The following is a 27654-nucleotide window of genomic DNA, read 5'->3' on the forward strand; positions in this document are numbered from 1 at the left end:
TCTAGTGTCTGGCTTTTATTGGTTGCTTATTTTCTCAAACCCAGCATTTAAAAAAGTCACCTGAGGTGGTAATTTAGTCGGGTGGAGATTGGGGGGGTTGGGACAGTGGTCTCTTGGGAGGAGGATGCCGGCATGACAGGACAGGTCCTTCACATGTAGTACCAGGCCAAGAGTCCAGCAGCCAGGGCCACACAGGCAGCCAAAATGAACTGGAGGCTGGGCTTCCTCAGCACAGCTATGGCTGTCCGGAAGGGGCAGCTGCTGCCCTCCAGGGCACCTGTATGTGGCACAACAGGAGACGTGGCTTCAGTGCGGCCATTCACATGCCCACCCCAGGAGGGGAGCTTGGGACCTACAACCTACCTTTGTCTTGTTGAGCAGCGTAGAAGGGGCATTTGCGCACGTCTCCCTTCCCGTCATGCATCGGGAGCCCATCCTCCAGGGTCTCTCTGGCCAGCATGCTGCCAGCTTGATCCAGTTCATTGAATATCTGAGAAGCAGAAATCAAGGATCCATCCCTATATCATGTACAGACTCTGCTTCTGGAAAACTCCCTTGCTGCCCTACCACCAACACAGAGGGAGCTCTGAAGCAGGTACAAGGTACAGCACACTAACTGCATGAATCTAGCAGGTGATCCTGGGAGGCATGGTTTGTCTGTGCTGCTGGCACCTTACTCTACTCTCGTTGAAACTGCTGTTGACCTTAGGCTCTGGGTACAGAAACAACCTCTGAGTGGTTGGCCTCAAGTAAAGGCTTCTTATAAACAATCTATTTTTCTTGGTGAATTCTGGCCTTATTCAGTTTACCAAGCAAGACTTTTCATGCTAATACTCACTAAAAAGGAAGAGTTTTTCCACTTCTCAATCCCAGCATCTTGTGCTGAGAGGAAAAAACAGCTCTACTTTCTCCGACCCCTGTGTGTGCTGGCCCACATCCTCCCCAACACCAACCCTGTCAAGCCAGGCCTTTGTGCTGGGAGCCGACCACCAGGCACACCTTTTGGAGGCCAGTTTGGTTCCTTCACCTTCCTCCAGACCATGCTGCAGCTATATCTGTCCTCAGGCTCCTGATGCTCTCCTAGGAAGCTCTGGATTTGTGCCCACTGTCAAAGGTCCCTCTGAATCTCAGGCTTCTGCAGAAAAAGCTGGCCCCATGGTCAGTGCCCCATTGTAAGTACCTGCATGTTATACTCAAAGGCCCTGTTGGCCTCCTCCACGATCTTCTCTTTGGTCTTCAGGTTCAGATCCAGGGCATTCATCCTGGCCCGATAAAACTGCTTAAACTGCTGGGCATTGTCCACATTCTCAAACAGGTAGAACTGGGTTCCTTCCCCAGTGCTGGGAAGTTTCAGTGCCCGCTGGGCTACCTTCTTCAGCACTTGGCCTCCTGAGAGGTCTCCCATGTAACGGGTATAGGCATGGGCCACCAGCAGCTCCGGTTCATTCTGCCCTATGTAGTGGATCCGCTCCACATACTTCTGGGCAGCCTCGGAGCACTTTACCTGCTCTTCCCAGTTTTCACCAAAAAAATACTCCATGTCCTTGATCAGTGCCTGCTTCCGGTGCAGCTCCGTGGGGAAATACAGGGGTGTGAAGGCTGGGTGGTCCTTGTTTCGGTCCATTTCCTCCTCAAGGGCAGAGTATGTGAAGTAAAGTGCAGTGGTGGCAAGCTGTGGGGGGATGATGGAAGACTGGAAAGGGGCTGTAGGCCAGACCAGCAGGTCCAAACCTACATGTTGGAGCAACTGGAAACAAGAACTAAAACTCTTCCATATCCCCAAAACCCACCCTATGACCCATTTTTATTTACTGATCTTTGAGAATGGGATTTTTTTTTTTTTAGGTCCGGTCGTGGGGCCTGAACTCTGGGCCTGGGCGCTGTCCCTCAACTCTTCAGCTCAAGGCTAGGGCTCTACCACTTGAGCCACAGCACCACTTCCGGTTTTTTCTTTTTTGCTTATGTGGTGTTGAGGAATCGAACCCAGGGCCTCAGGCATGCAAGGCAAGCACTCTACCACTGAGCCACCTTCCCAGCCCTATTTACTGATCTTTGAAACACAGATATTTTTCTTCCTTTACACTATGCTGTCCATAACGTCAGGACAGCCACAGCTTAACACCAAGAATGAATGCATGTGGAGAAAGGCCCAGCTTGTGCCTCAAGAGGGGTGTCAAGACTACCTGGAGGACTAATTAACCTCCCACCTCCTACCCCAAACCCAAATGAAAATTTGACATCCAACCTCATCTGATTGAGAAGCACAAACCTTAAACAGTTCCTTTTGAATGTTGCCTTTCAAGAAGTCCTTGACAAATTGGGTATTTTCTGCCCGGTCATGTGCTTCTTTGGTCCCTTCCTTCAGGAGCTCAGAAAGGTCAGCCACTCTGCAGAGATGGGGTTTATGTATGTGTGTAAGAGTTAGCCCTTCCCAAAAAGGTCCACAGGACAAAATACAGATCCCATGGTGACCAGTTGCTAACCTGGAGGAAGGAGCTTCTCAGACACTTCATTCCAGCACAATAACTAAGCACGGGGAGCTTGTCAGGGAGCACAGGGCAAACAGACATAACAATCTTCTGCAAAGACTGAGGGGGCCAGGTACCAGTGGCTCATGTCTGTAATCCTTGCTCCTCAGGAGGCTGAGATCTGGAGGTTTAAAGCCAGCCCAAGCAGGAAAGTCTGTGAGACACTTATCTCCAATTAACCACTCAAAAAGCTGGAAGTAGAATTGTGGCTCAAGTGGTTGAGTGCTAGCCTTGAGCAAAAGCGTACAGGACATGAGGATGACTATGGCTTCCTCATGTCTTGTGCCTTCATTGCTAGAAACCATCCAAATGATTGACACTTTGCTTCTGTGACCATTTAGTGGCCAGAGAAACACCATTCTAATTTCAACAGTGTTAGCTAGTTTTCTCCAGAAATCTGCTTTTTAGAAATGTGACTCTCAGCCGGGCACTGGTGGCTCATACCTGTAATCCTAGCTACTTAGGAGGCTGAGATCTCAAGATCACGGTTCAAAGCCAGCCCGGGCAGGAAAGTCTGTGAGACTCTTATCTCCAATAAATCACTAGAAAACCAGAAGTGGCGCTGTGGCTCAAACAGTAGAGCGCTCGCCTTGAGCTGAAGAGCACAGGAAAAGCGCCCAAGTCAGAGTTCATGTCCCACGACTGACAAAAAAAAAAAAGAAAGAAAGAAATGTGACTCTCTCAGGATCCATGCTGTTGTGACGACCTGCGGTAGCACATCTCCCAAGGCAGCCCTGAGTCCAATCTCTCAGGACTATATGTGGCTTGGCCCATGTATGCGAAGATGAGATAACTGAAAGGTAGGGACCAGCACATTGGGTTTGTGTTAAAGCTGTACTCTTGGATGAATACAGATGATAGCATTTGGGTTGAGGGTCATGAGCACCCACAACATCTTAGAGAAAAACACGGCCTGTTTGTGGTCCAGCCTCTGGATTAGCTTGCATCACCCACATGCCAAGAATCCATTTATTAGCAGTCATTTCAAGGTATAAAAATGGAAATTAACGGGCTGGGAAGGTGGCTCAGTGGTAGAGCGCTTGCTTGCCTTGCATGCACGAGGTCCTGCGTTCGATTCCTTAGCACCACATAAACAAAAAGAAAAAAGCCTCAAGTGGCAAGTGTGGCTCAAGTGGTAGAGCGCTAGCCTTGAGCTGAAGAGCTGAGGGACAGCGCCCAGGCCCAGAGTTCAATCCCCATGACAGGACCCCCCCCCCCCAAAAAAAAAGGAACTTAACCAATAACAGGTTTCTAATGAGAGACTACAAACTCTCTGTAATTTGAGGCTACAAGCCGGGCGCTGGTGGCTCACGCCTGTAATCCTAGCTACTCAGGAGGCTGAGATCTGAGGATCGTGGTTCAAAGCCAGCCCGGGCAAGAAAGACCCTGAGACTCCTATCTCCAATAAACCACCAGAAAACCGGAAGTGGCGCTGTAGCTCAAGTGGTAGAGCGCTCGCCTTGAGCTGAAGAGCTGAGGGACAGCACCCAGGCCCAGAGTTCAAGCCCCACGACTGACAAAAAAAAAAAAAAGAAAAAAAAAAAATTTGAGGCTACAGAGGGGGAAAAAAGACTGCTCTAGAATTCACATTCCACATTTTAAAAGAAAGTAGTCAGGCTCTGCCTCTGATTACCCACTTCTCAGCTGAGATGAAAAATGCTGAGGTTGTAAAAAAAAAAAAAAAGGACAGGAATACCACTAAAGCCACAACTTAGCACTCCCAGTCTGCCTCCTTGGGCAACAGAATAGAGGAAATGAGAGATACTGAGCAGTCAGGGTTGGACATGAGCCTGAAGAACAATGCGCATGAGGAGACCACTGCTTAGGATATCTCACTACTTCCCAGGGGCACCAACAGAGGAAATCAAGTGTGTTGGGCAAGGCAGCCAGTGACCAGATGCAGCCAGCCTCCACTGCTCACCTGGCATGGTTTTCCTTGTCTGAGGCCACAGAGTTCTTTTTCTCTGACTCGTCCACCCCCTCAGAGGGTTCCACTTCCGCTGACATTGTTGCTGAGTGATTCTTGCTGCCTCACTCTGGTCCTGTAGAGACAGATCAAGCCAGTCCTTCAGCATCATTGTCACTCACTTGGCTAAATGCCTATCTGCTCTACCTTTCTCTAAGCCATAACCAAGGCAGTAATATACCCCTGTACCTCAGAGTTGTTGCCATTACTACACATATCACAATATAGATATATTTATATATAGACAGTGGATTAGATAAGATTTATAGGGACATTGAACCTGTTCTCAGCAGGTATGTACTGAGGGCATTCAGAAGGGACATCCTACTGTCAGTCAACCAGAAGGGTATGTGTGTAGACATGCAATCTATGTGCAGGAGAGTGTGGCTGCCTATAATCCTAGCTACCCAAGAGGCTGAGATCTGAAGACCACAGTTCAAAGCTGGCCCAGACAGGAAAGCCTATGAAACTTTTATCTCCAGTTAACCAGCAAAAAGCCAGAAGTGTAGGTATGGCTCAAGTAGCAAAACACTAGCCTTGAGGGAAAAAGCTTCCAGACTCTTGAGTTCCAAACCCAGTATCCCGCCCCCCCCACAAATATACCAAGAGTTCTTTTTATTATTGTTAAAGTGTTTCTGTGTTTGCAACTGTCAAAATTAAAAGCTACCAGAAAATACATTTAAAAACAAGCAAAAAAAGAAAAACACTGCAGTAGTTCCCAGCTTGACTTCCATGTTGCCACAACTGTACTTGAGAGTGGGGTTCCTGTTCATGTGTTTGGGCTAGATAGCTTCATGCAGAAAGAATGACAGGAACAAGGTGTTGACTGGAATTAACCAAACTACACCCAGCAGCTCTCCTGTAGAGCAGAGCAGCTCACAAAGCACCCAACAATCCTGTGTCAGCTACATGAGTCATCAACACACTAACTGGCCCCAGTCTACTCAATACTCAGTTGAAGGAGATAATAAATTGGCCAACTAATTCCCATCGCCTGCTTCAAGGGCTGAGCCTTCGTCAGGCTGGGAAATACAGTCCTACATGACAAGCTCATCCTCTATCCCTGGAGGCTTCCAATTGGCAGTCTAAGGGGCAGCCCAATTGGAAAACTTTCCAGCTCAACAGCAATAACCAATAAAGTCACAAAGACATTAGTACCAACATTCCACGTCAGAATGCATTAGACCAAAGAAAGAAGGAATCTTACTTTTCTACCTCAATCAGTATTTTACTATTTTCTATAAGCTGTATCTAGTTGTCAAGGAAGCCCAAGAAGTTTAAGTAGCTAGGCACCAGTAGCTCCTAGCTACTCAGAGGGGTGAGATCCAAGGATTGTGGTTTGAAGCCAGTCTGAATTAGAAGTAGAGGTGAGGTTCAATTAGTAAGAGTGCCAGCAATGAGTTTGAGGCCTGAGGTTCAAACTCCAGCGTATGTGCGTTTGGTCACGCTCTCCCCCACCCACCTCTTACAAATCCAGCCCTTAATGGGCTAGGGATAAAGCTTAATGGTAGGTCACTTGCCTAGCATGCTTGAAGATCTGTGCTTGATCCCCAGCAATGTAAAAAAAAAAAAAAAAATGCTGAGCACCGGTGGCTTACACTGCAATTCTAGCTACTCATGAGGCTAAGATCTGAGGATCATGGTTCAAAGCCAGCCCAGGCAAGAAAGTCCGTGAGACCCCAATTAACCACCAGAAAATCGGAAATGGAGCTGTGGCTCAAGTGGTAGAGTGCTAGTCTTGAGCTGAAGAGCTCAGGGACAGCACCCATGCTCAGAGTTCAAGCCCCAAGAACAACAACAAACAAACAAAAACCACCTGTCTTACCCCACCAACTAATGTATTGGTACACATATATCTTCCTCAAGTTTCCTCTAAGCGTCTAGCTACATTCTTTTTGTTATCTTTTTGTTCATAGGGTCAGTGGGATCAATTATAAAAATTAAATGAGGACAGGACAGCACAATGTCTGCTATGGCAAGCACTCAATATATGTCACTGATTGTATTGGTGTGTGTTGAACCCAGAACTTCATGCATGTTAGACAAGTGCTCTGCCAGTGAGCTACATCCGTAGCTCTTGTACTAGGGGATAGTGATGTCTAAGAACACTAAAAAAATAAACAGCAAAATAAAAAATGGACTTTCTCGACTCAAACACACTCTCTTCTGCATAAAGCTGATGAAATCCTGGGCAGTTGTGGCTTCATTCCTGTAATCCTAGCTACTCAGGAGTCTGAGATCTGAGGATCACGGTTCAAAGCCAGCCTAAGCAACAATGTCCACGAGACTCTAATCTCCAATTAACCACCATAAAACCAGAAGTAGCACTGTGGCTCAAACTGGTAGAGCATTAGCCTTGAGCACAAAAGCTCAGAGACAGTGCCCAGGCCCTGAGTTCAAGCCCTACAACTGGAAAGAAAAAAAAAAGCTGATGAAATTCATGGTCCACAGAACAGTCCAGAAAAGTACACAAGCACACAGTCATCAAGTGGGAAAGAATGCAAGTGAAGAGATGTTTCATAAAGGACTGATGCAGCACCTTGGCAATGGCAAGATGCCAGCTAAATGAAGGATCTGTGTTGTACATCATAATACCAGGTTTCTGGTAAAAAATGTGGTTTTAGCTTTCTTCAGATTTGACTTATATGGTTCAAGTGGTACAGTCTCAGTCTTCAATGAAAAAGCTAAGCAAAAGGAAGAGGCCCTAAGTTCAGGCCACAGTGCTGACACCAAAAGAAAGAAAAAACCCATAAATTCGTGGCTCATGCCTATAAATCCTAACTACTCAGTAGATTGATATCTGAAAGATTGTGATTTGAAGCCAGCCAGGGCAAAAACAAGTTCACTAGTCTCCATCTCCAAAATAACCAGCAAAAAAGCAGGTCTGGAGATGTGGCTTAAGTGGTAGAGTGCCAGTCAAGTTCAACAACATCAAGTTTAAACTCAAGTATTGTCAAAAAGATTCAAAGTTGCTATTTCCTGCCTTCCAACACTCACCTTGACACATTTAGATCACAGGGCAACCTGAGATTGTTCCTACTTTTGTTAACTAACAGGGCAACCCAAGGTTGTTCCCAGAAGGGAAGATGGCACAAGCCACCACTCTGTGCCTGCAGAAAATTAGCCAGACTGCCAGGTCTTGGTGGACAAAAAAGTTACAAGGATTCCCAGACACCTAGACACAAAAGAAGGTCACAATAGCATCGCACATCTCTATAGCACCCACTACCATAGTAACTAGAGATAGAAAAATAGATTTCAAGAATCTAAAAGTTATCTGAGTACTTTAAAGTCTAAGCTATCCTATCTTTGTGCTTCTGAAAACATATGCTACCTTGGAAACAGAAGTGCACAGATAGACAATATGCTCATAGAAACCTCCTGTTAAGATTAGCTTCCAGCTGGCCACCAGTAGCTCATACTAGCTACTCAGAAGGCCGAGATCTGAGGATCATGGTTCAAAGCCATCCATGGTAGGAAAGTCTGTGAGACTCTTATCCACACACAAGCAATAAAAATGTTAACCACACACAATAAAAATATATTAAATTTTTAAAAAGCTTAGGGACAGACACACACACACATACACACACAATAAAAAATATAATAAATTTTAAAAAAGCTTAGGGACACACACACACACACACACACACACACACACACACACACACACACACACACACACACACACACACACACACACACACACACACACACACACACACACACACACACACACACACACACACACACACACAGAGTTCAAGCCCTAGTACTGGCTTAAAGAGGCTAGGGAATTTTTCTGCCCAGGCTGGCTCTGAATCACGATTCTCAGATTTCAGCCTTCTGAGTACCTAGGATTATAGGCCCAGCCTATAATGGAGCCCAGCCACCCCTGCCTTTTGTGGTTATTTTACAGAGGAATTTCCTTTTTCTACCTAGGCTGGCTTTGAACCAGCTAAGATTACAAGAATCAGTGACTACTGCCCAGTACTTTGTAAGACAAAAATCTTAACAAAAAGAGCTGTTAGTAAAACAGATTACTCATAACAGATCTCATAACCATAATTAAAAGGCAGAAAATCACAGTGACATAGGGATTACTAAGCTAAAGAACCTTCAGCTGGCTTTCTAGGGAAGCATTCTAGAAACTCTAGCTCTTCATTGAAGCTTTCAAGTATTAAAGAGAAGAGGTAATAGATTATTCTGTATTGTCTACGTGAGGAACTTTAAGAGGTGTGCTATTTACCTTCCTCACTGTAGAATATTCTCAGAACACAGCCTCTCCAAGCTAACAGTTACTTAGTGATGACTCAATATCTACATGAATGCCATTTGACTATTAATTTAAATACACATAGTAAGTATCTGCACTGCAATTATGTGTCTTATGACATGGAGAGAGAATTTTCTCAACAGGAAGTTTCTAGAAGCTGGGTACGATATGTCTAATAACACCATGCAGACAAATCTTTTGTTTTGAACAAGCAGTCTTCATACTAAACTGTTCAGTCTGCAGTAGGCACCCACAAAGGTAATCTAAAATGAGCCAAGGGAGAAGTCTACTGGCCACATGGAGACCAAGAAGCAATACATGGTTCAGCCAAAACTCCTAACATGTACAACTAAGAGTAAATCCTGGATCTGCCCTATCAGTTGGATGACCCCAGAATAACTACTTAATTTCTGTTTCTTTTTCTTGTAACAATTCTGCATAAGAATTTAAGTCATCCAAATGCTAGAGGGGATGTGGAGAACAAGGAACTCTACTCCATTGCTGGTGGGAATGTATACTAATACAACCACTTTGGAAAGTAGTCTGGAAGCACCTCAGAAAGCTAAGTATAGACTTCCCCTATGACCCAGTCATACCATTCCTAGGCATCTTTCCTGAACAACAGGAACCAATATACAAAGATACATGCACCTCCATTTTTATTGCAGCACTACTGTTCACACTAACCAAGATTTGGAAACAATCCAGATGCCCCACTACTGATGAGTGGATACAAAAATTGTGGTACCTATGTACAATGGAATATTATGCAGCCATTAGAAAGGACAAAATAATGGTATTTGCAGGGAAATGGGTGGAACTAGAGCAGATTATTTTGAGCAAAGTAAGCCAAGAACAAGGAGACAAATAGCACATGGTCTCCCTGATATATGGATGCTAAAGCCAAAATACAAGAAGATATGGCAAAGTAACAGGACTCAAGAAACAAAAGACAGCCACCCATTTTGTCATATCATTGCTAAATGACTCCATGTTCTAACCATATTATGGTAGATATACGCACACAACAGAGGGAAGCTAGAAGGAAGAACAGAGTAAGTGGGAACAGACCACACTAAGCAAAAAGAAAAATGTAAACATCACCTGATGTGGAAAAAAATAACCTGTATTGTCAAAGCTCATAGAACTCACAAACTGTATAGACCATGATAATGACAATTTGCCTTGTGAAAGTTAAAATGTGTTTGTGACTTTAACTAAGTATCACTATTCCACAATACTGTGAAATGTGTGAAATTTATGTAATCACCTAATCTCAATAAAAGAAAAAAAATGAGAGAAGGGATGGGTTAGGAGAGATGGGTGACAATGTTGTCAGACACTTTGTACTCATATGCTGTTTTGTAAAATGGGAACTTCTTTGTACAACTACTTAAAGATAACAAAAAATAAAAATAATTTAAGTCATCAATTTTGCATAAGAATTAAGTTATAAGACTTGACTTAAATAAGTTAAGTCATGAGACTTAAATGAATTCAATGAATTATGAGACTGGAACGTGTGCTAACACACTCCTTGAAATCCCTGCATTAGGGAAGCAAAGGTAAAGAGGATCATGATTTTGAGGCCAGCCTTTGTAGGATGGAACCTAAAACTAGGAGAAATCTATCATTTATCAGTCTGGTATCTGATTGCTAAATAGGCTAAGAATCAGAAGAACTAAATTGTACTTACTGAGATTTTAGGAGAATTTCCAGACACTCCAGCTTCTCTAGAACTCCTGGTGTCTGGCCACATCTGTCTTTCTGCTAAGTAACTGAAGATAAGAGATTTTTCTGTCCTGGCTGGCATTGAACCGTAATCCTCAGATCTCAGCCTCCTGAGTTGTTAGGATTACAGGCTGGGTCCCTTAGGCCTGTATGTCTTAAGAGAAGCAGCAGTAGGAAACTGGTCCTAGATTATACACGATAACAGGAGCTTTCTGGCTACTTGCATACCTCATTTCCAAAAGTTCAAAAGGACCTTGAAAACTTCATGACCTCCCAAAAAGCACATGGTTTCTGTGTCTTCAACTCCTTCTACCCCCAACCATTCTTCTTGCCTTTAAACCCTATGTGATAGCCATAAGGGCCTTTCCTGATAGCAGAACTGAGCCTTAAACACCTCTGCCTCAAGACATTATCAGTGAAGGTGCAGTGCCACCTTTCCTGGGAATCAGATCAAACTACTGCATCCACATAGGAACAAGCTGTCCTTTGGATTAGCACTAATGCAAGCCCATGACAGCTGGTGTTCTGAGCAGTTGTGTTCATTTACAAAGGAATGTCCTTGGGTCTGCCTTTCACCCAAATACCTCCCTGAGAAGGTGGGAAAAAGAGTATTTACCAAAACAGTCTTTAGCCATTTCTGGTGGTACTAGAGTCTAAACTCAGGGCCTTGCACTTGTAGGCAGGCAATCTACCACTTGAGAGCCATGACCCAGGTGTTTGAGTGGTGTTGAGATTAAACACAGCTCCTCACACATTCTAGGTGTGTGTGTGTGTGTGTGTGTGTGTGTGTGTGTGTGTGTGTGTGTGTGTGTGTGTGTGTGTGTGTGTGTGTGTGCGCGCGTGTCTGTGTGCGTGCGCACGTGCGCGCGCACACGCTTGAATTCAGACACTGTCCTTTAGTTTTTGTACTCAAGGCTAGTGTTCTTCCGCTTAAGCCACATGTCCACTTCTCTGGCCTTGACGGCTACACAAGCTAGTTTACTTGGATCTCTGCCTCATCTTTCTTTTTATGGGCTTCAGCTTGCATGTGCATCCAGTTCTCATGGCATAGAGGTTTCTAAGAAGACAGAGCTCAGGCTGAGAGTCTTAGTATTACTATACTCTGTAGATTTGTACATTATTTAGAATTAAAAGTAATGAAAGGCTGGGAATGTGGCTTAGTGGTAGAGTGCTTGCCCAGCATGCATGAAGCCCTGGATTTAATTCCTCAGTATCACATAAACAGAAAAAGCTGGAAGTGGCACTGTGGTTCAAGTGGTACAGTACTAGCTTTGAGCAAAGAAGCTGAGGGACAGTGCCTAGGCCCTAAATTCAAGCCCCAGTAGGAAAAAAAAAAAGTAATGAAAATGGTGGGGGAAGAGTGTCATGTATTGCCTCATCCCTATCTCAAATAACTAAAAAAAAAAAAAAAGGCAAATTCAAAGTAGGAAAGCAGTCAGGCACTGGTGGCTCATGTCTGTAATCCTAGCTACTCAGGAGGCAGAGATCTGAGGACTGAGGTTCAAACTCAGTCCAAACAGGAAAGTCTATGAGACTCTTCCAATTAACCACCAGAAAGCCAGAAGTGGCACTGTGGCTTAAGTGGTAGAGCGCTCACCTTAAGCTAAAGAGCTCAGGGACAGGGCCCAGACCCAGAGTTCAAGCCCTATGACCAACCAAAAAAAAAAAAAAAAAAAGGAGGAAAGCATAATCTACAGCAGCTATCACATACCACTTTTCTTTTTTGGACCCACATAAAGTTTTTCAAAGTTAGACAAATATGACCTTCAGCACAACATTTAGGAATTTTTTTAAAGTTAATAAATAACCAACTGTGTGATAGAGGAAGAATAAAGTATGTGTGGGTGGTAAGGTTTGTTGTTGTTTTTGTTTTGTAATTTGCTAATTATTAGGATACCTGCTATTACTAAGCAAAAGGAAGGCAGGATTTTTTCCCCTTGTCTTCCAATATAGAAAGATAATATAGCTCAATGACACAGCACTTGCCTGCCACACACAAGGCCCAGAAGGGATTTTGGTTTTTTCGTTTGTTTTTTTGGGGGTCCGGTCGTGGGGCCTGAACTCTGGGCCTGGGCGCTGTCCCTCAGCTCTTCAGCTCAAGGCTAGCGCTCTACCACTTGAGCCACAGCGCCACTTCCGGCTTTTTTCTTTTTGTTTATGTGGTACTGAGGAATCGAACCCAGGGCCTCAGGCATGCAAGGCAAGCGCTCTGCCACTGAGCCACCTTCCCAGCCCAGGATTTTGGTTTTGTTTTGTGTTTTTTTTTCATCACATACCACCACACACAGAAAAGAAGGAAAGAAGTGAAGATTTATGTCTTTCAAACAGGACTTAGAGGGCATCTGGACCCTACTTCCCTCTATTTCCTTTCCTCATCTTCTTTCCAATAGAACTACGTGGGACCCTACATGGGAACTCTGTCGGCTCACTGAGTCTTCCCTTGTTCCCTCTTGCCCCTCTGGACTGCCTTGGAAACAGTTCATCTGCCTCAGCACACAGTGATCTTGCTAGAAAACAGCTCAAATATCTATGGAAGCGGATGGCTAGTGGGGGAGTGACATCACATACTATCAACATTATTCTCATGGGCTCTGTGACTACAAAGAAGGCTAAGACTGCACTTTGGATTTCAAATAGCACTTGCCCACCATGTATGAGGCCCATGAGAGAAAGATAAATGGAAAATCAGAAAAAGATCAACAGGCACACCACTGTATAAACACTAATTGTACAATACAGACAACTGTAGTAAAGACAAAGCTTATGTTCCAAATTTTCTAGAACAATTCTGTTTTGTTTTTAGTTTGTTTTATGCTGGTACTGGGACTTAAACTCTGGGCCTGGATGCTGTCCCTCAACTTTTTCACTCAAGGCTAGCACAGTACCACTTGAGCTACAACTCTACATCCAGCCTTCCTGCCTGGGTTGGCTTCAAACCATGATGTTCAGATCTCAGCTTCCTGAATGGCTAGGATTTTAGGCATGAACCACTGATGCCCGGCTTCCAGAACAATTCTGATTTCAGATATCCTTTTCCACCAGTTTCTTCACTACAACTGTACATTTGGATCATGAGTCTTTTCATGTTTGGTAGGAAACAAACAATCATAACAGCTACTTAAGAGGTAAGCTGATCAACTAAATCAACTGAAATCAAATAGCATATAATAATAAAAAAGAATAAACAAACCAAATAGCATGATGTAAAATTGTTCTAATCATGCTAGCACCTTCCACAGTACCAGCACAGTGCTTTAATAAGCTCTTAAGTAATTGCAGGATTGAATATGAAATGTAATAAATCAGGCGCTGATGACTCACGCCTGTCATCCTAGCTACTCAGGAGGCTGCTGAGATCTGAGGATTGCAGTTCAAAGCCAGCCTGGACAGAGCAGTCTGTGAGATTCTTATCTCCAATTAACCACCAGAAAACTGGAAGTGATGCTGTGACTCAAAGTAAGAGTTCAAAGAGAGCACCCAGGTCCTGAGTTCAAACCCCACAACTGACCAAAAAAAAAAAGCAATGAAATCAGAGTCTCCTAAAACTAAGACAGCTAATCAGGAGAAAGGTAGAAACCCAGAACACTTAAAGAAGCTTAGGAAAACCAGTTACAGGACACTAGTCTCTGTTCTGCCATCCTTCTCCAAGGCCCTTTCAAAGTTACTGAAAACTGTGACAATAATTAGGCCTGTGATACTCCTGGGAAAGAAATAAATCTATTCGTGTGAGAAAAATTAGTTTTCCCACTAAGCAGAAAGAGGAGACTATCTGCCCAGTTGCTCTCTGGCACATAAAGTGACAGCACAGTTATCACCACACAACAATTACCTCTTTCTTCTCTCCCTGTACCTTTCTTCATGTATCTTATTGACTTACTTCTATAAACTCTGTCCATTCATTCCCTCCTCTGTCCAGTATGTGCTTTATAATCAAGGAAATCGCAAACAAGAGTCAACTAGAAACTCTTAAAAACCAGATTTCCAGTCCTACTCTCATATTTACCAAATAGGAGTTTGGAAACCTGTGTCTTAGAGCAACCAGGCGCCAGAGACTTTAGCATTCACCAAGTATTAACAGCTCCCCCCCTCCCCACCTCTTTCTCTCCAGTCCTAGGGCTTGAACTCAGGTCCTGGTACTGTCCCGGAGCCAAATTTTGCTTAAGGCTGGCATTCTACACTTGAGCCACAGCACCATGTCTGGCCTTTTCTGTTTAGGTGGTACTAAGGAATCAAACCCAAGGCTTCATTCATGTTAGGTAAGCATTCTACCACTGAGCCACCTTCCCAGCCTCAACAGCCTCTTTTTTATTTTTGTGGTAATAGGGTTTGAACTCAATTCAGGAGCTTGGGCTTGCTAGAGCCCCTTTTCCACTGTTGCTTGTCAAATAGGGTCTTGCTTTTGGCTGAGGCCAAATCCTCCATTTACGCTTTATGTATAACTGGGATGACAGGCATATGGCACCACATCCCACTTTTTACTAGCTGACAGTCCTTGATTTAAAATATTTGCTTAAGCCGGGCGCTGGTGGCTCACGCCTGTAATCCTAGCTACTCAGGAGGCTGAGATCTGAGGATCGCGGTTCAAAGCTAGCCCGGGCAGGAGAGACCGTGAGACTCCTATCTCCAATAAACCACCAGAAAACCGGAAGTGGCGCTGTAGCTCAAGTGGTAGAGTGCTCGCCTTGAGCTGAAGAGCTGAGGGACAGCGCCCAGGCCCAGAGTTCAAGCCCCACGACCGACAAAAAATAAATAAATAAATAAATAAAATATTTGCTTAAAATAGTTATACCATTGTACGAATATATGGTTAAAATGGGCATGGTAATATACATCTGTAACCCAAGCACTTGGGGGGCTAAGGCAGGAGGATCTTAATATGGACATGCTAGGAGAAAAATGGTGAAATCCTGTCCCACTCCAGGTCAGGTGGTCATAACTGAAATTTAGATGTCATTTTAGATGTGTTGGGCTGTTTATAAATGGCTTCTCTTTACAACAGCTTTATATCTTGCCTCTTAATAAGCCAAGTAACTACTCTTAGTTATTACTATTAATATTACTTTAATAAGAGTAATATTATTAATATTACTTTAATAAGAGTAATATTATTAATATTACTTTAATAAGAGTAATATTATTAATATTACTCTTAGCTGGGCATGTTGGTATGTGCCTATAATCCTGGGGACTCAGAAGATGGATCCTGAGTTCAAAGTCAACCTGGCCAAAAAGATATCAAGACCCTGGTCCCAAATCAAAAACAAATGGCAGCTGGGCGCTGGTGGCTCACAACTGTAATCCTAGCTAGTCAAGAAGCTGATATCTGAGGACTGTGGTTCAAAGCCAGCCCAGGCAGAAAAGTCCCTGTGAGACTTTTACCTGCAATTAACCACTCAAAATCTGAAAGTGGCACTGTGGTCAAGAGTAGAGCACTAGCCTTGAGCACAAAGAGGCTCAGGGACAGCACCCAGGCCCTGAGTTCAAACCCCACAACCAACAATAAATAAATTAATTAATAAATAATAAATAAAAAGAATCTGGGTTCAATTCCCTCTACCACAGAAAAACAAAACAAAACCCCACAACTAATGTTTTTGTTTTTTTTTTAATTTAATTTTATTTTATTTGAGAACATACTGTACAGAGGGGTTACAATTACATGGGCAGGATAATGCATACATTTCTTACCAAGCATTGCAGCCTCCTCCTTTGTTTACCCTTCACCTCCCTTCCCAGCCACAACTAATGTTATTATTAAAGAAAAGACTGAGAAGCCTGGCCCCAGTGGTTTATGCCTGTACTCCTACTCAGGAGGCTGAGATCTGAGAATCTTCAATGTCTTGTATACAAAAGGGAATGTGGTCTTGACTTTTCACTTATTATTTTTGGCAGAACTGGGGATCAAACCCAGGGCTTTTGGCATGATAGGTAAGCATGCTACTACTGAGGCACATCTCATCTCCAGAATTCTTGATTCTCCTTTTAGCTACTATCAGAGAAAAAGGCTATGTCATTTATGTTTGTAACTTTTTAGTTAACTATGACCAGCAACATAGGCAACTTATAGGTCAAATTCTTCATCTTTTTTTTTCTCCAAGGAGTGACAAGGTGAGTTTTACATTTCATGTCAAAACATAACAATTCCAATTTCTAAAAGATCTGATCTCTGTAGGAATTATATTCCGGTTTTTGGTGCAATCTACATGCAGAGCCCAACTGTCCTATAACAAGTCACCTACTTAAAAGAAATTTGAAAATGAAGGCAGCCCTAGGTGTCTTATTGAGGGATAAGCTAAAGGTAATAAACATTAAATTTTATGTAACTCACTGGTATTGTCATTTCTAAGTAGGTCCTATTCTTGCTTCCTTTGACTCAAAGCAGCTCAACTTATTGACCCAAGCAAAGGAAAAATGGAAGTCAAGTCATTCAAAGGGGAATCATAGGATTTACTCTTTATATCCCTAGCTGGATTAGGTCATTCAATGAACACAAGGCCCACATATTCCCAAACCTACATCAGTGTTTTGGCTCTAAGACTATTTTTGGAAACTTTTTCCTTTTTTTGGTTGGTCGTGGGGCTTGAACTCTGGACCTGGGCACTGACCCTGAGCTCTGCAGCTCAAGGCAAGCGCTCTACCACCTGAGCCATAGCACCACTTCTGGTTTTCTGGTGGTTCATTGGAGGTAAGAGTCTCACAGACTTTCCTGCTTGAACTGGCTTTGAACTGTGATCCCAAATCAGCTTGGCTACACAGAACAGGCTCTATTAAAAAAAAAAAAAAAAAGCAAGAAAAAAAAAAAAAAAGCCCACATACACACATGCAAGAGGCCCAAGATTCCGTCCCATCACCAAAAAATGATATACACTTGTTAATGAACACCATGCCAGAAATTCAAAGGCACAAAACCATTTTATATCCTTTTACTTGACAGGAGTGAAGGAAGACCACTTCAACAACGTAATCCATTTCCAATTTCTACAACTCCGTTTAGGAAGGAGCACAGTATCTATCTGGGGCCAAACTGCCGAGTTCAACATCACCTGTGCTATCTTCTTGATTGTGGGATGTAGGTCAAGTTACTTCCCATGAGTCTCTTGTTGATCTCATTTTACAGACAGGAGAAATGATCAACTCACAAGATTCAGGGAGAGCTTGAGAGCAAGAGGTCTTGCTCTCAATTATAGTACATTATAAAAGGTTACCGTTCAAACCCGGTCTTGTCCAGTTTATGGCATCATCAACAAAGCACAGTAAGAAGAACAGCCACCGGCCACGACAACTGGTCCTTCAGAACCAATTTAAGGGGCGTGACCCACAGAGAGGCCTTTTGCAAAGACTGTGCAAGGCGGTCCCGACAGCTTTTACAAGGCAATTAGGACGCCTAAAGCACAATACTCAGAAGGTGACTAGTGAGTGAACTCCTCATCCAGACTAACCAGCTTCACTTACAGGTCATTGCTCCTCTTGCTGAATTCTGCACTAAAGGGTACCAGATCTAAGCCGGGCGTAGTGGCTCATGCCAGTAACCCTAGCTACTCAGGAGGTTGAAGATATGAGGACGGAGGTTCAAAGCTAGCCAGAGCAGGAAAGTTCATGTGACTCTTCAATTAAACACCCAAAAGGTGGAGGTGGAGCTGTGGTTCAAATGGTAGAGCGACCCTCCCCCCCCAAAAAAAATAAGCTCAGGGGCAGCCCAGGTCCTGAGTTCAAGGCTCCAGGACCGGCAAACACACACCCACACACAAAAGGACACCGGAGGTCACCCCCAAAGTCCCCACGCTGACGCAAAGGGCGCCTCCCACGAGGTGAGTCACTACAAGGACGGAGCTGCGGCCGACAGCCAGCGGGACAGCGACGCCGGGCTCCCGTCGCGGACCCCGGGGGCCCCTCGCCAAGCTCACCCGGGACGCTGCGAGGGCTGGGCCCCACGGGACATCAGGGAGCCGCTGAGGCGGCCCGGGCCCCCCCAGGCGAGGCTTCGTCCTCACCTGACACTCCGCCGCCGCCCGGGTCCCCGCGGTCGGCCGCTCCTCCGCCTCCCTCACCGGCTTCCGGCCGCCCCCCGCCCGGCGTCCCCTCAGCCCCGCGCCCCGACGAGTTCCTGAGGAGCCCCGTCAGGTCAGGACCCGCGGGGTCCCGGCGGCGCTGTCCGAACAGACGACAGGAAGGCCAGGGAGAACGCGGGTCACTCACCCCGCAGCCAGTGCGCTCCCCAAATCCGCCAATCCCCAAGTCAGCGACTCCCTCCGCGGCGCCGCAGCCGAGCGGGCCAGCGACAGGACGGCGCGACGTGCGCACGCAGCGCGAGGGCGGGGCCTACTAGAGACACGCCCCCAGACATCACGCCACGCCCCCCTACGAGAGGCGGGAGGCATTAAACCAGGACTGAGGTTGTTTCGCTCATTGGCCGAGCAGTCGTCTTGCCCGGGTAGTGGGCTCCACCCCTCGCCTGGGAAAAACAAAAACCCCATCATCTTGTGGGTTATCTCAAAGGCTAGATTATAACTAAAACAGCAGCCGCTTTCTGACTTGACCTCGTAACTGCAGTGCCAGGCTGTTCAAAAGTTGTTTCAATGTCTGCCTTGTTCCAGATACCACTTCTGGTGCTAAGAATCAGCAGTGCCAGCAAAACAGATGCTCTGCAAAAGATGACCTTGGGGGCTGGGAGTGTGGCTTCGCGGTGGAGTGCTTGCCTAGCACGCTTGACACCCTGGGTTCGATTCCTCAGTAACACACACACACACACACACACACACACACACACACACACACACACACAGAAAGCTGGAAGTAGCACCGTGGCTCAAGTGGTAGACTGCTAGCCTTCCACAAAAGAAGTTCAGAGACAGTGCTCTAGACCAGAGTTCGAGTCCCAGGACTAGAAAAAAAAAAAAAAAAGATGACTTTGGTCTGGGATCTTGATACAAGTAAGGAAAAAAATAGTGATCTTAAGCCAACAGCAATAATTTTTTAGGAGTCATTTCAGAAGTTTGATTAAACACAAGACCTACCATGTAATAAAAAGGATTGTAATCAGAGCAAGTCCTGACAACTGCAAACGTGACTCAGGCATACCCAAGCACTGCAACAGGCCGGACTTTGGAGGTTAAGAGTTATAGCCACAGGCTTGGTTGGCGGTAAGAGAGAAAACGCAATGGGTTTTTTTTTTCCTTTCCTTTTTTTGTTTGTTTTTTTCGTCCCGCCTCAGGTCAGGCAGCCTCCCCGACACGTGCACTAGAGGAAGAAGTGATTTGCAAGATTTTTCCAGGCTTGCGCAAACACGTTTGCATCCGGCCAGGATCCGGACAAACCATTTGGGCCAATATGTGGGGAAGAGCAAGGTCTGCGGCGTGCAGGGCCATGCTCAAGACAAGGACTGCGGGCGTCCAGGAGCCGCGAACTGGAGGGGGATTCTCGGGTACAACGCGGCCTACGGGGGCTCTGCCAGGATGGGTGGGAGCTGGAGTGGGTCAGGCAGCTCACTCAGGGCAGAACCACCCGTCGGCAGTGGGCTCTGCTGCAGGCTGGCGGGCGGGGTGCACAGAGTGCCCAGGCAGGGCCCCGCCCAGTGGGCGTTTCCCATTGGGCGTTTCCCATTGGCCAGCTGCGAGGGAGGTGGAGATCTCGCTGGCCGGAAAGAGGGGCGGTGGGCGTGCCCGGAAGTGGGCGGGGTCCTGTGGTGGGCGGGCAAAGGGGGCGGGGTTGCAACCACCAGCCCGCTCTTCTTTGGTGCGCACGCGGCGTCTCCGGCGGTTCTGCGTCCAGATCGTCTATTTCCACTTCTGCAATCCGGCCACTTCAGCCTTGGGACCTCGCCCCTCGCCTGGAGCCCTTCATGGCGGACCAGAAACTGGTGGTGGTTTTTGGAGCCACAGGTGAGCCGGCGGGCCAGGCCTGCGCGAGCCACAGCTGCTCTATCCTGGGTCTGCAGAGACCCAAGGCGCAGAAATTGAGTGCAGATGACTTTTAGATTTAAAAAAAAGTTACATGTACAGGATACCAAATTGTATTTTCCTACGCCCCTCTTCCATCAATTAGCAAATTTCTGGGGTTATCCCCCAGTAAACACTATCTTGCCACCCCACTTTTCCTTTTGTGTGTTTGTATGCATGCACGCATGTGTGTGTGTGTGTGTGTATTTTCTTCTTTTTGCGTGCTAGGGGTCAGATTCAAGACTTACCACAGCTAAACCTAAATTCTTTCACTGAGCTACACCTATGAGGGATTTTTTTAAATGGTGTTTTCTTAAGAAATTAGTTGTACCAAATGGCTTCAGTTCAACATATTAATTTACAAGTAGAATAAGGATTTTATTTACTACTTTGCTTTTTAAATCCCCTGATATTGAAGGCTTGATCTCAGGGCCTTGTCCCTTATTAAACTTTCTTCCTAGGCTGGTGCCATGAGAGTTTTGGATTGTCTGCTCCTCCTGGCTCCAAACCTCAATTCTCAGATCTCATCTTTATGAGTAGCTAGGATTACAGGCCTGCTTGCTTGTAGGCTTTTTAAACTTGGTTTCTGTGCCAGGTATGGAACCCAGGGCCTGGAAAAGCACTACCCTGTACATTAAAAGAAAAAAACATTGGTAGTATACTCCTGACACTGAGGAGGCTGAGGCAGGAAGATAATACAGTTTGAGGCCAGCCTTAATTTCATACAGAGGCCATGCCACAAGAAACAAACAACCCCAACTAAAGGGTGTTGGGGTTGTTGAGCTGGGGATGTGGTTCAGTGTTAGAGCATTTGCCTAATAATCTTTTTTTTTGGGGGGGGGGCTGGGTCCAGTTTGTGGGGCCTGAACTCTGGGCCTGGGTGCTATCCCTCAGCTCTTCAGCTCAAGGCTAGCGCTCTACCACTTGAGCCACAGCGCCACTTCTGGCTTTTTTTTTTTGCTTATGTGGTGCTGAGGAATCGAACCCAGGGCCTCATGCATGCAAGGCAAGCGCTCTACCACTGAGCCACCTTCCCAGCCCACTTACTTAGTATTTTACAGACCATAGGTTCTATCCCCAGGACTGAAAAGGTAAATGTTATGCTAAGTGAATTATATGTGAATACACCACAGCTCCTTGCTGTGGTGCAGCAGTCGCTTCTGAGCTCTGCTTTCTCAGGACTGTCAGTAGTGACTCTGGAAGTTTTCTGACTCTTCACAGGTGCCCAAGGGGGCTCAGTGGCCCGCACACTCCTGGAAGATGGAACATTCAGGGTTCGAGTAGTGACCCGGGACCCTGGGCAGAGAGCAGCGAAGGAGCTGAAACAGCAGGGTGCAGAAGTAGTATAGGGAGACCAGAGTGATGAGGCCAGCATGGAGCTGGCTCTGACCGGGGCTCATGCCACCTTCATCGTGACCAACTACTGGGAAAACTGCAGCCAGGAACTGGAGGTCAAGCAGGTGAGGGCAGATGGGAGAGGCATCTTTGACCCTAGTTGATCTGCTTTGCTAGGAGCCAAGCACTGCAGGCCTTCGTCTTCTCAAACCACCCGTAACCTTTAGCACCAGAACCCTGGGAGGCAAACTACATGGAGACCACAACAGAGTGGACAGTCTCTGGGTAAAACAAATTGTGTGTGTGTGTGTTGACTCTGGGGCTTGAACTCAGGACCTTGGCACTGTCCCTTTGTTTTTTTCATTCAAGACTAGCACTCTACTACTTCAGCCATATTTCCATTTGTGGCTTTTTGGTGGTTAGTTGGAGATACAAGTCTTATACATTTGCCTTTCCAGGATGGCTTCAAACCTTGATTCTCAGATCTCAACCTCCTGAGTGGGTAGGATTACAGGTGTGGGCCATGGGCACCCAACCAAATCTCATTGTAATCCTTGAAAACCTGTGTGAGCATCCAGGATCTACTGTGGCAAATGACCATATTTGTGTTTTTTTTATTTTTTTTTTTGTTGTTGGTGATGGTGGTCATGGAGCTTGAACTCTGGGCTTGGATGCTGTCCCTCAGCTCTTCAGCTCAAGGCAAGCGCTCTACCACTTGAGCTACAGCGCCAGTGGTTTAGTGGAGATAGGAGTCTCACAGTCTTTCCTGCCCAGGCTGGCTTTGAACCATGATCCTCAGATCTCAGCCTCCTGAGTAGCTAGGATGATAGGCGTGAGCCACCAGCACCCTGCCATATTTGTGTGGTTTAAAATCACAGCATACTCATACTCCCTCTCCAAAGGCCCTAGGTGGGGAGGATCTTTCCTCACCTCTTCCACCTTCAGTAGCTCCAGGCATTCTTTGGCTTGTGACTATATCACTCCAACTTCTGCCTGTCTTCATATGGTCTTCTCTTCATGTGTCTTCTCTTATTCCTTTTTGAGTTGTCTTCAAGATAGGGTCTTGCTTTATGCCCAAGTTGGACTGTCATCCTATTTGTGCAGGTGTACACTTAAGCACCCAGTCACTGTGCTTACCCTATAGCTCAGGAGGAAAAGTATGCACTACCAACGCCCAGCATTGTCAAGATGGGACTCCTTCTTGACTTCATGAACTCCATGAGACTTCATGAACCTTTTTTGCCCGGGCTGGTCTTGAACTGAGATCTTCTGATCTCCATCTCCCAGGTAGCTAGGATCATAGGCTTGAGACACTGTAGCCAGCTTTGTTTTTGAGATAGGGTTTTGAACTAACTTTGGCCTCTGCTAGCCTTTGACCATGGTCATCCTAGCTCTATCTCCTGTATAGCTGGGATTCTAAGTGTATAACTACCATGCCTAACTCCTGACTTTTATTATAATTATTAGCATTATTAAATAGTTGTACAAAGGGGCTATAATCCCTTAAGTCAGGTTATGAGTACAATGCTTCTTGGCCAACCCCCCCCCCTCTTCATTTTCTTCCATTTTCCCTGTCCTTTCCCTCCCAAGTTATATAATGTGTATTGACTATAATGACTATAGTTACTCACCCTTCCTCTCTCCATTCCTGTGGCACCCCCTCCCTTTGCCCATGTTTCAAAACATATTTTCACCTCCTGGTATTTGTTTTGATAAAGAGTATTTATTTTTTCTAGTTCTGGGGCTTGAAGTCAGAGCCTCTTGCTCAGCTTTTTTTGCTCATGGCTGGAGCATTATCACTTGAACAATTCCTCCAGTTCTTTTTGCTGGTTAACTGGAGATAAGAGTCTCATGGGACACTATGTTGAAAAATGAACTTTACAACTTGGGGGGGGGGAGTTGGGGAGGTGGGAAGGGAAGGGATGGTAGGGGAAAAACAAAGGAGGTAACAATGCTTGATAGGAAAAGTACTCATTGCCTTACTCATGTAACTGTAACCCCTCTGTACGGTATTTTTACAATAAAAAATGTATTAAAAAGTCTCATGGATTTATCCGTCCAGATTAGCTTCAAACTTCAGTTCTGCATAGCATATGGAATTATAGGCAAGAGCCAGTAGTGCCTCTTTGACTCTTGTAAGGTCACTTGTATTGGATTAATGGTTAATCTAGGATGATCTCATCTCAAGATCCTTAGTGACATCTCCAGTGACTCTCTCTCAAAATAAAAAATCCTTACTTAGGAGGCTGAGATTTGGGATCGCAATTTGAAGCCAGCCTGGGCAGGAAAGTCCGTGAGACTCTTATCCCAGAAAACCAGATGTAGTGCTGTGGCTCAAGTGGTAGAGCGCAGCCTTGAGCACAACGAGGCTCAGGGACAGTGCCCAGGCTGAGTTCAAGCCCCACACCAACAAAAATAAATAAAATAAAAGATCCTTAGGTTTCACAGATTTCTTTCAGAGATGGTCACATAATCTTAACAGCAGGGCTCATTGCTGAGTTTGACCAGTGGGGTCTTAATCTTGTGATCTCTCCTGTCCACCAGGGAAAGCTGTTGGCAGATCTGGCCAAGCGCCTGGGCCTCCACTATGTGGTCTACAGCGGCCTGGAGAACATTAAGAAGCTGACGGCAGGGAAGCTGGCAGCAGGCCACTTCGATGGCAAAGGGGAGGTGGAGGAATACTTTCGAGACATCGGCGTTCCCATGACCAGTGTGCGGCTGCCCTGCTATTTTGAGAACCTCCTCTCCTACTTCCTGCCCCAGCGAGCCCCAGATGGAAAGAGCTACTTGTTGGGTGGGTTCCCCCACAACTCACAGTTCTCACCCTGTGAAGCTGCAGGTGTAGCTGGGAGGTATAACTTGTCATCAGGGTAGTCCTGGGTGCAGGCCCTGACTCCCTCTCATTACGTGTGAGCTCATCCTCACGTGCGGGCACTAGCACTGGCAGAGAGCTAGGGGAGCCCTGCCCACATGGAAAGTAGAATCTGGAACCACTAGTAGGCCACTGGCATGGCCCTTTGTAGTTTGCAGAACTACTGCCAGGAATTTATGTCTCTTTGTTGGGCTCCATCCCCCTGGGTTCCTGGGTGATTTGGACAGACCCCTTTTCCAGGGTGAGGAAGACTGGTGGATGCTGAAGTGCTATTGTCATCACACCTGGACGCTGACCAGGCTGATGGATGCAGGTTCCTAGAGGACTGACTGCTGAGAAAACCAGTCCCAACCCCCACAGAGGTACTCTGTCCCTGCTAGCACATCTCTCTGTCCCCACAGACCTACCCATGGGTGACGTCCCCATGGATGGCATGGCTGTGAGTGACCTCGGTCCTGTGGTTCTTAGCCTGCTGAAGAAACCAGAAGAGTACGTGGGGCAGAACATCGGGCTCAGCACCTGCAGGCATACTGCCGAGGAGTATGCCACACTGCTCACCAGGCACATCGGCAAGACTGTACACCATGCCAAGGTGGGCTGTCCCCTCCCCAGGGTTGTGTGTTCCAGCTCCTGCCAGGCAGGGCCACTTGAATCCCAAAGGAACCTTTGGGGGTTTGTGAGAAAGGAGTCTGTAGGGTTTATGCAACCCTCTTAACAAGGCAAATCTAAATTCACAGTCAGGGTGAATGTCTGTGTCATGCTGTTGCTAGGAGCTAAGTGTCGCCAGAGTGAAATTTTTGCCTTAGAGGTTTTGACCAAGGTGGGCGATAGAGATTTCTGCAAGAATGGACAGCAGTCCTGGCTGGACAAAGGCCTGACCTGTCCTGCACTGGGCCTGAATGGGTAAAACAGGAAGTTCCCCTATCCTCACTTTTCTCACAAACTTTCATGCCTTGGCTGGCTTTGAACCATGATGCTCAGATCTCAGCCTCCTGAGTAGCTAGGATTACAGGCGTGAGCCACCGGCGCCTGGCTCCCTCAGGCTTCTTGTTCAGACCCCTGAGTGCCTTGTTTCTTTTTAGAAAGTAGGACCTACTACTCATGTAAGAAACTGAAAAATACCAAGTTTTTGCAGCTCCCACTCAGACCTAAGCAGAACCACAGAGGGAAAAGGAGGGGTGGAGGGCCCAAGCTTCTAGATTCACATCCAGGTTCTAGCCCTAATCCACCAATGTGTGAGCATGCTAAGTCCCTGGCCTCCCTTATTCATAAATGGGTAAATACAGTCTATCCCCATGGGTGGCTGAGGATTAACATGGTAGTTTGTATTAGAGCTTTCTTAGCACTTTCAAAGGAAACGTTGAAATGGACACTAAGGAGTCAAGTTACATTTTTTTTTTTTTTTAAGAGGGCTTAGGTCAGGGTTGTGAAGATTTGGAGATTCACTTCTGTAGGGAAAGGCAACCGTTTTGACTTTTGAGCTAGAAAGTGATGTTGCATTTTCTACTGTTTTGAAAGGCTTTCATTTTATGATTTTGAAAGAAGATCTAAACCAACTAATATCAAATAGATCTCCAGGGATACTGGCTTCCAAACTTTTTATCTTTCACATGACTGCAGACTATGGCCAACAGCGACTGGGGGCAGGGTGGGAAGCAGGTCTAGCTTCTCCCCACATTGGAGACAAGATGGAGCAACATGGGTTTTCTGTTTCCAGACAACTCCTGAGGACTATGAGAAACTTGGCTTCCCTGGGGCCCGTGACCTAGCCAACATGTTCCGTTTCTATGCCCTGAAACCCGACCGAAACATCGAGCTGACCCTGCACCTCAACCCCAAGGCCCAGACCCTAGACCAGTGGCTGGAGCAGCACAAAGGGGACTTTGCCCGGCTGTGACCGGCCTATCTGGAAGCCCCTCTAGTGTGTGTGGGGAGGCTTAGAGGCACAATCATCTGTCCTGTGTACAAGTTTGTTGTTGTTTTTTTTTGAAACAAAGCCATTGTTCTTACAGATGGTTTCAAAAAGAAAAGGGCTCTGTCTCTGGGACGTGGGTTGGAGTGGCAGCTGTTGGGCACCGACAGCATGAAAAACCCAGCAGGAGACATGAAATGGCTGGTGTGGGAAGCCTCTCTCTCTTCCCTGAAATAAAGGGGAAATGGGAGAACTGGCTAGCCAGAAGGTAACTGCAGAGAAGAAAACGTTAATGTTTACGTGTGGAGTATTCCACCCTGGCCAAAAGAGACGCACAGATGTTAGATGTGCACTAGGCACAAAGAGGAGCCTCAGCATCAACAACACCCTGTACGCACCCCTTGCATCTCCAGAGCCAGTGGCCATCTGCACATTTATTTTGAATAGTGACAGACTTGGAAGGGAAAGAAAAAATTAGAAACCCCTCTCCTTTTCCCTTTCTGTGTGTCTGGTATAGCCCAAGATGGACAGAACTTTCACAATAGTCAGGAGGGTGGGAGGGAGGATGGCAAAGTTGTAGACCACAGGACAATGGTGCTGCCTACAGCAAAGACCATTGTGGTGAACCAACTCCAACTTGGCTCCTTTTGAAGAGCACAAGTTACCTGCTGAGATTCCATGGTAAGTGAATGTTAACCTGTGTATGAGTTTGTGTAATCACTATCAAACTCCACCCTGACCTATGAGCTGAGGTATAAAAGGAGCAGCATCCCCATGAGATTTATTCTACATCTAGAAAACAGGCATTTCCTTGACAACTTAAATACAACCTTGACACAAAAAAACAAGTTATACCCTCTGCCTTGAGAAGTTTATTTGTTGTTGTTGTTGTTTTTTTGCCAGTCATGGTACCTGAACTCAGTCTGGGCGCTGTCCCTCAGCTCTTCAGCTCAAGGCTAGTGCTCTACCACTGGAGCCACAGGGCCACTTCCGGCTTTTTCTGTTTATGTGGTGCTGAGGAATCGAACCCAGGGCCTCATGCTTGCAAGGCATGCACTCTACCGCTGAGCTACCTTCCCAGCCCCAGCCTTGAGAAGTT

General features: G+C 46.0%; 2 protein-coding genes across 3 annotated transcripts; one reads left to right on the forward strand and one right to left on the reverse strand.

Moving 5' to 3' along the window:
• Positions 1-18793, reverse strand: Hmox2 (heme oxygenase 2). 2 transcript variants are annotated; one of them, XM_042698384.1, is made up of 6 exons: positions 18698-18793; positions 4450-4569; positions 2270-2387; positions 1181-1672; positions 364-490; positions 1-277 (listed from the first exon to the last, which is right to left on the reverse strand). In XM_042698384.1, exons 2-6 carry the CDS (start codon positions 4533-4535, stop codon positions 150-152), a joined length of 951 nt encoding a protein of 316 aa, XP_042554318.1. In that variant the 5' UTR covers positions 4536-4569; positions 18698-18793; the 3' UTR covers positions 1-149. The 2 variants fall into 2 exon arrangements, with proteins under 2 accessions (XP_042554318.1, XP_042554319.1); XM_042698385.1 differs by lacking the exon at positions 18698-18793 and adding an exon at positions 18493-18674 and having other exon boundaries at positions 4450-4570.
• A 1006-nt stretch (positions 18794-19799) lies between these two features.
• On the forward strand, positions 19800-27376 carry Nmral1 (NmrA like redox sensor 1). Its single transcript, XM_042698309.1, is given in 6 exon segments — positions 19800-19922; positions 20270-20379; positions 21658-21896; positions 24316-24565; positions 25045-25235; positions 26361-27376. Coding segments are annotated over 5 exon segments (900 nt in total). The 5' UTR covers positions 19800-19922; positions 20270-20339; the 3' UTR covers positions 26541-27376.
• The last annotated feature ends 278 nt before the right edge of the window (positions 27377-27654 follow it).

The sequence above is a fragment of the Dipodomys spectabilis genome, unplaced genomic scaffold (genome assembly GCF_019054845.1).
Source record: "Dipodomys spectabilis isolate Male_0828 unplaced genomic scaffold, ASM1905484v1 ptg000231l, whole genome shotgun sequence".
Taxonomy (NCBI): Eukaryota; Metazoa; Chordata; class Mammalia; order Rodentia; family Heteromyidae; genus Dipodomys; species Dipodomys spectabilis.

Excerpts from the sequence above, each read along its gene's own strand:
- Hmox2 (XM_042698384.1), bottom strand. The coding sequence starts at position 4,535 with ATGTCAGCGGAAGTGGAACCCTCTGAGGGGGTGGACGAGTCAGAGAAA. Across the intron at positions 2,388-4,449 it reads GACAAGGAAAACCATGCCAG|AGTGGCTGACCTTTCTGAGC; the intron begins GTGAGCAGTGGA and ends CCATCTCTGCAG. Across the intron at positions 278-363 it reads CGCTGCTCAACAAGACAAAG|GTGCCCTGGAGGGCAGCAGC; the intron begins GTAGGTTGTAGG and ends TGCCACATACAG.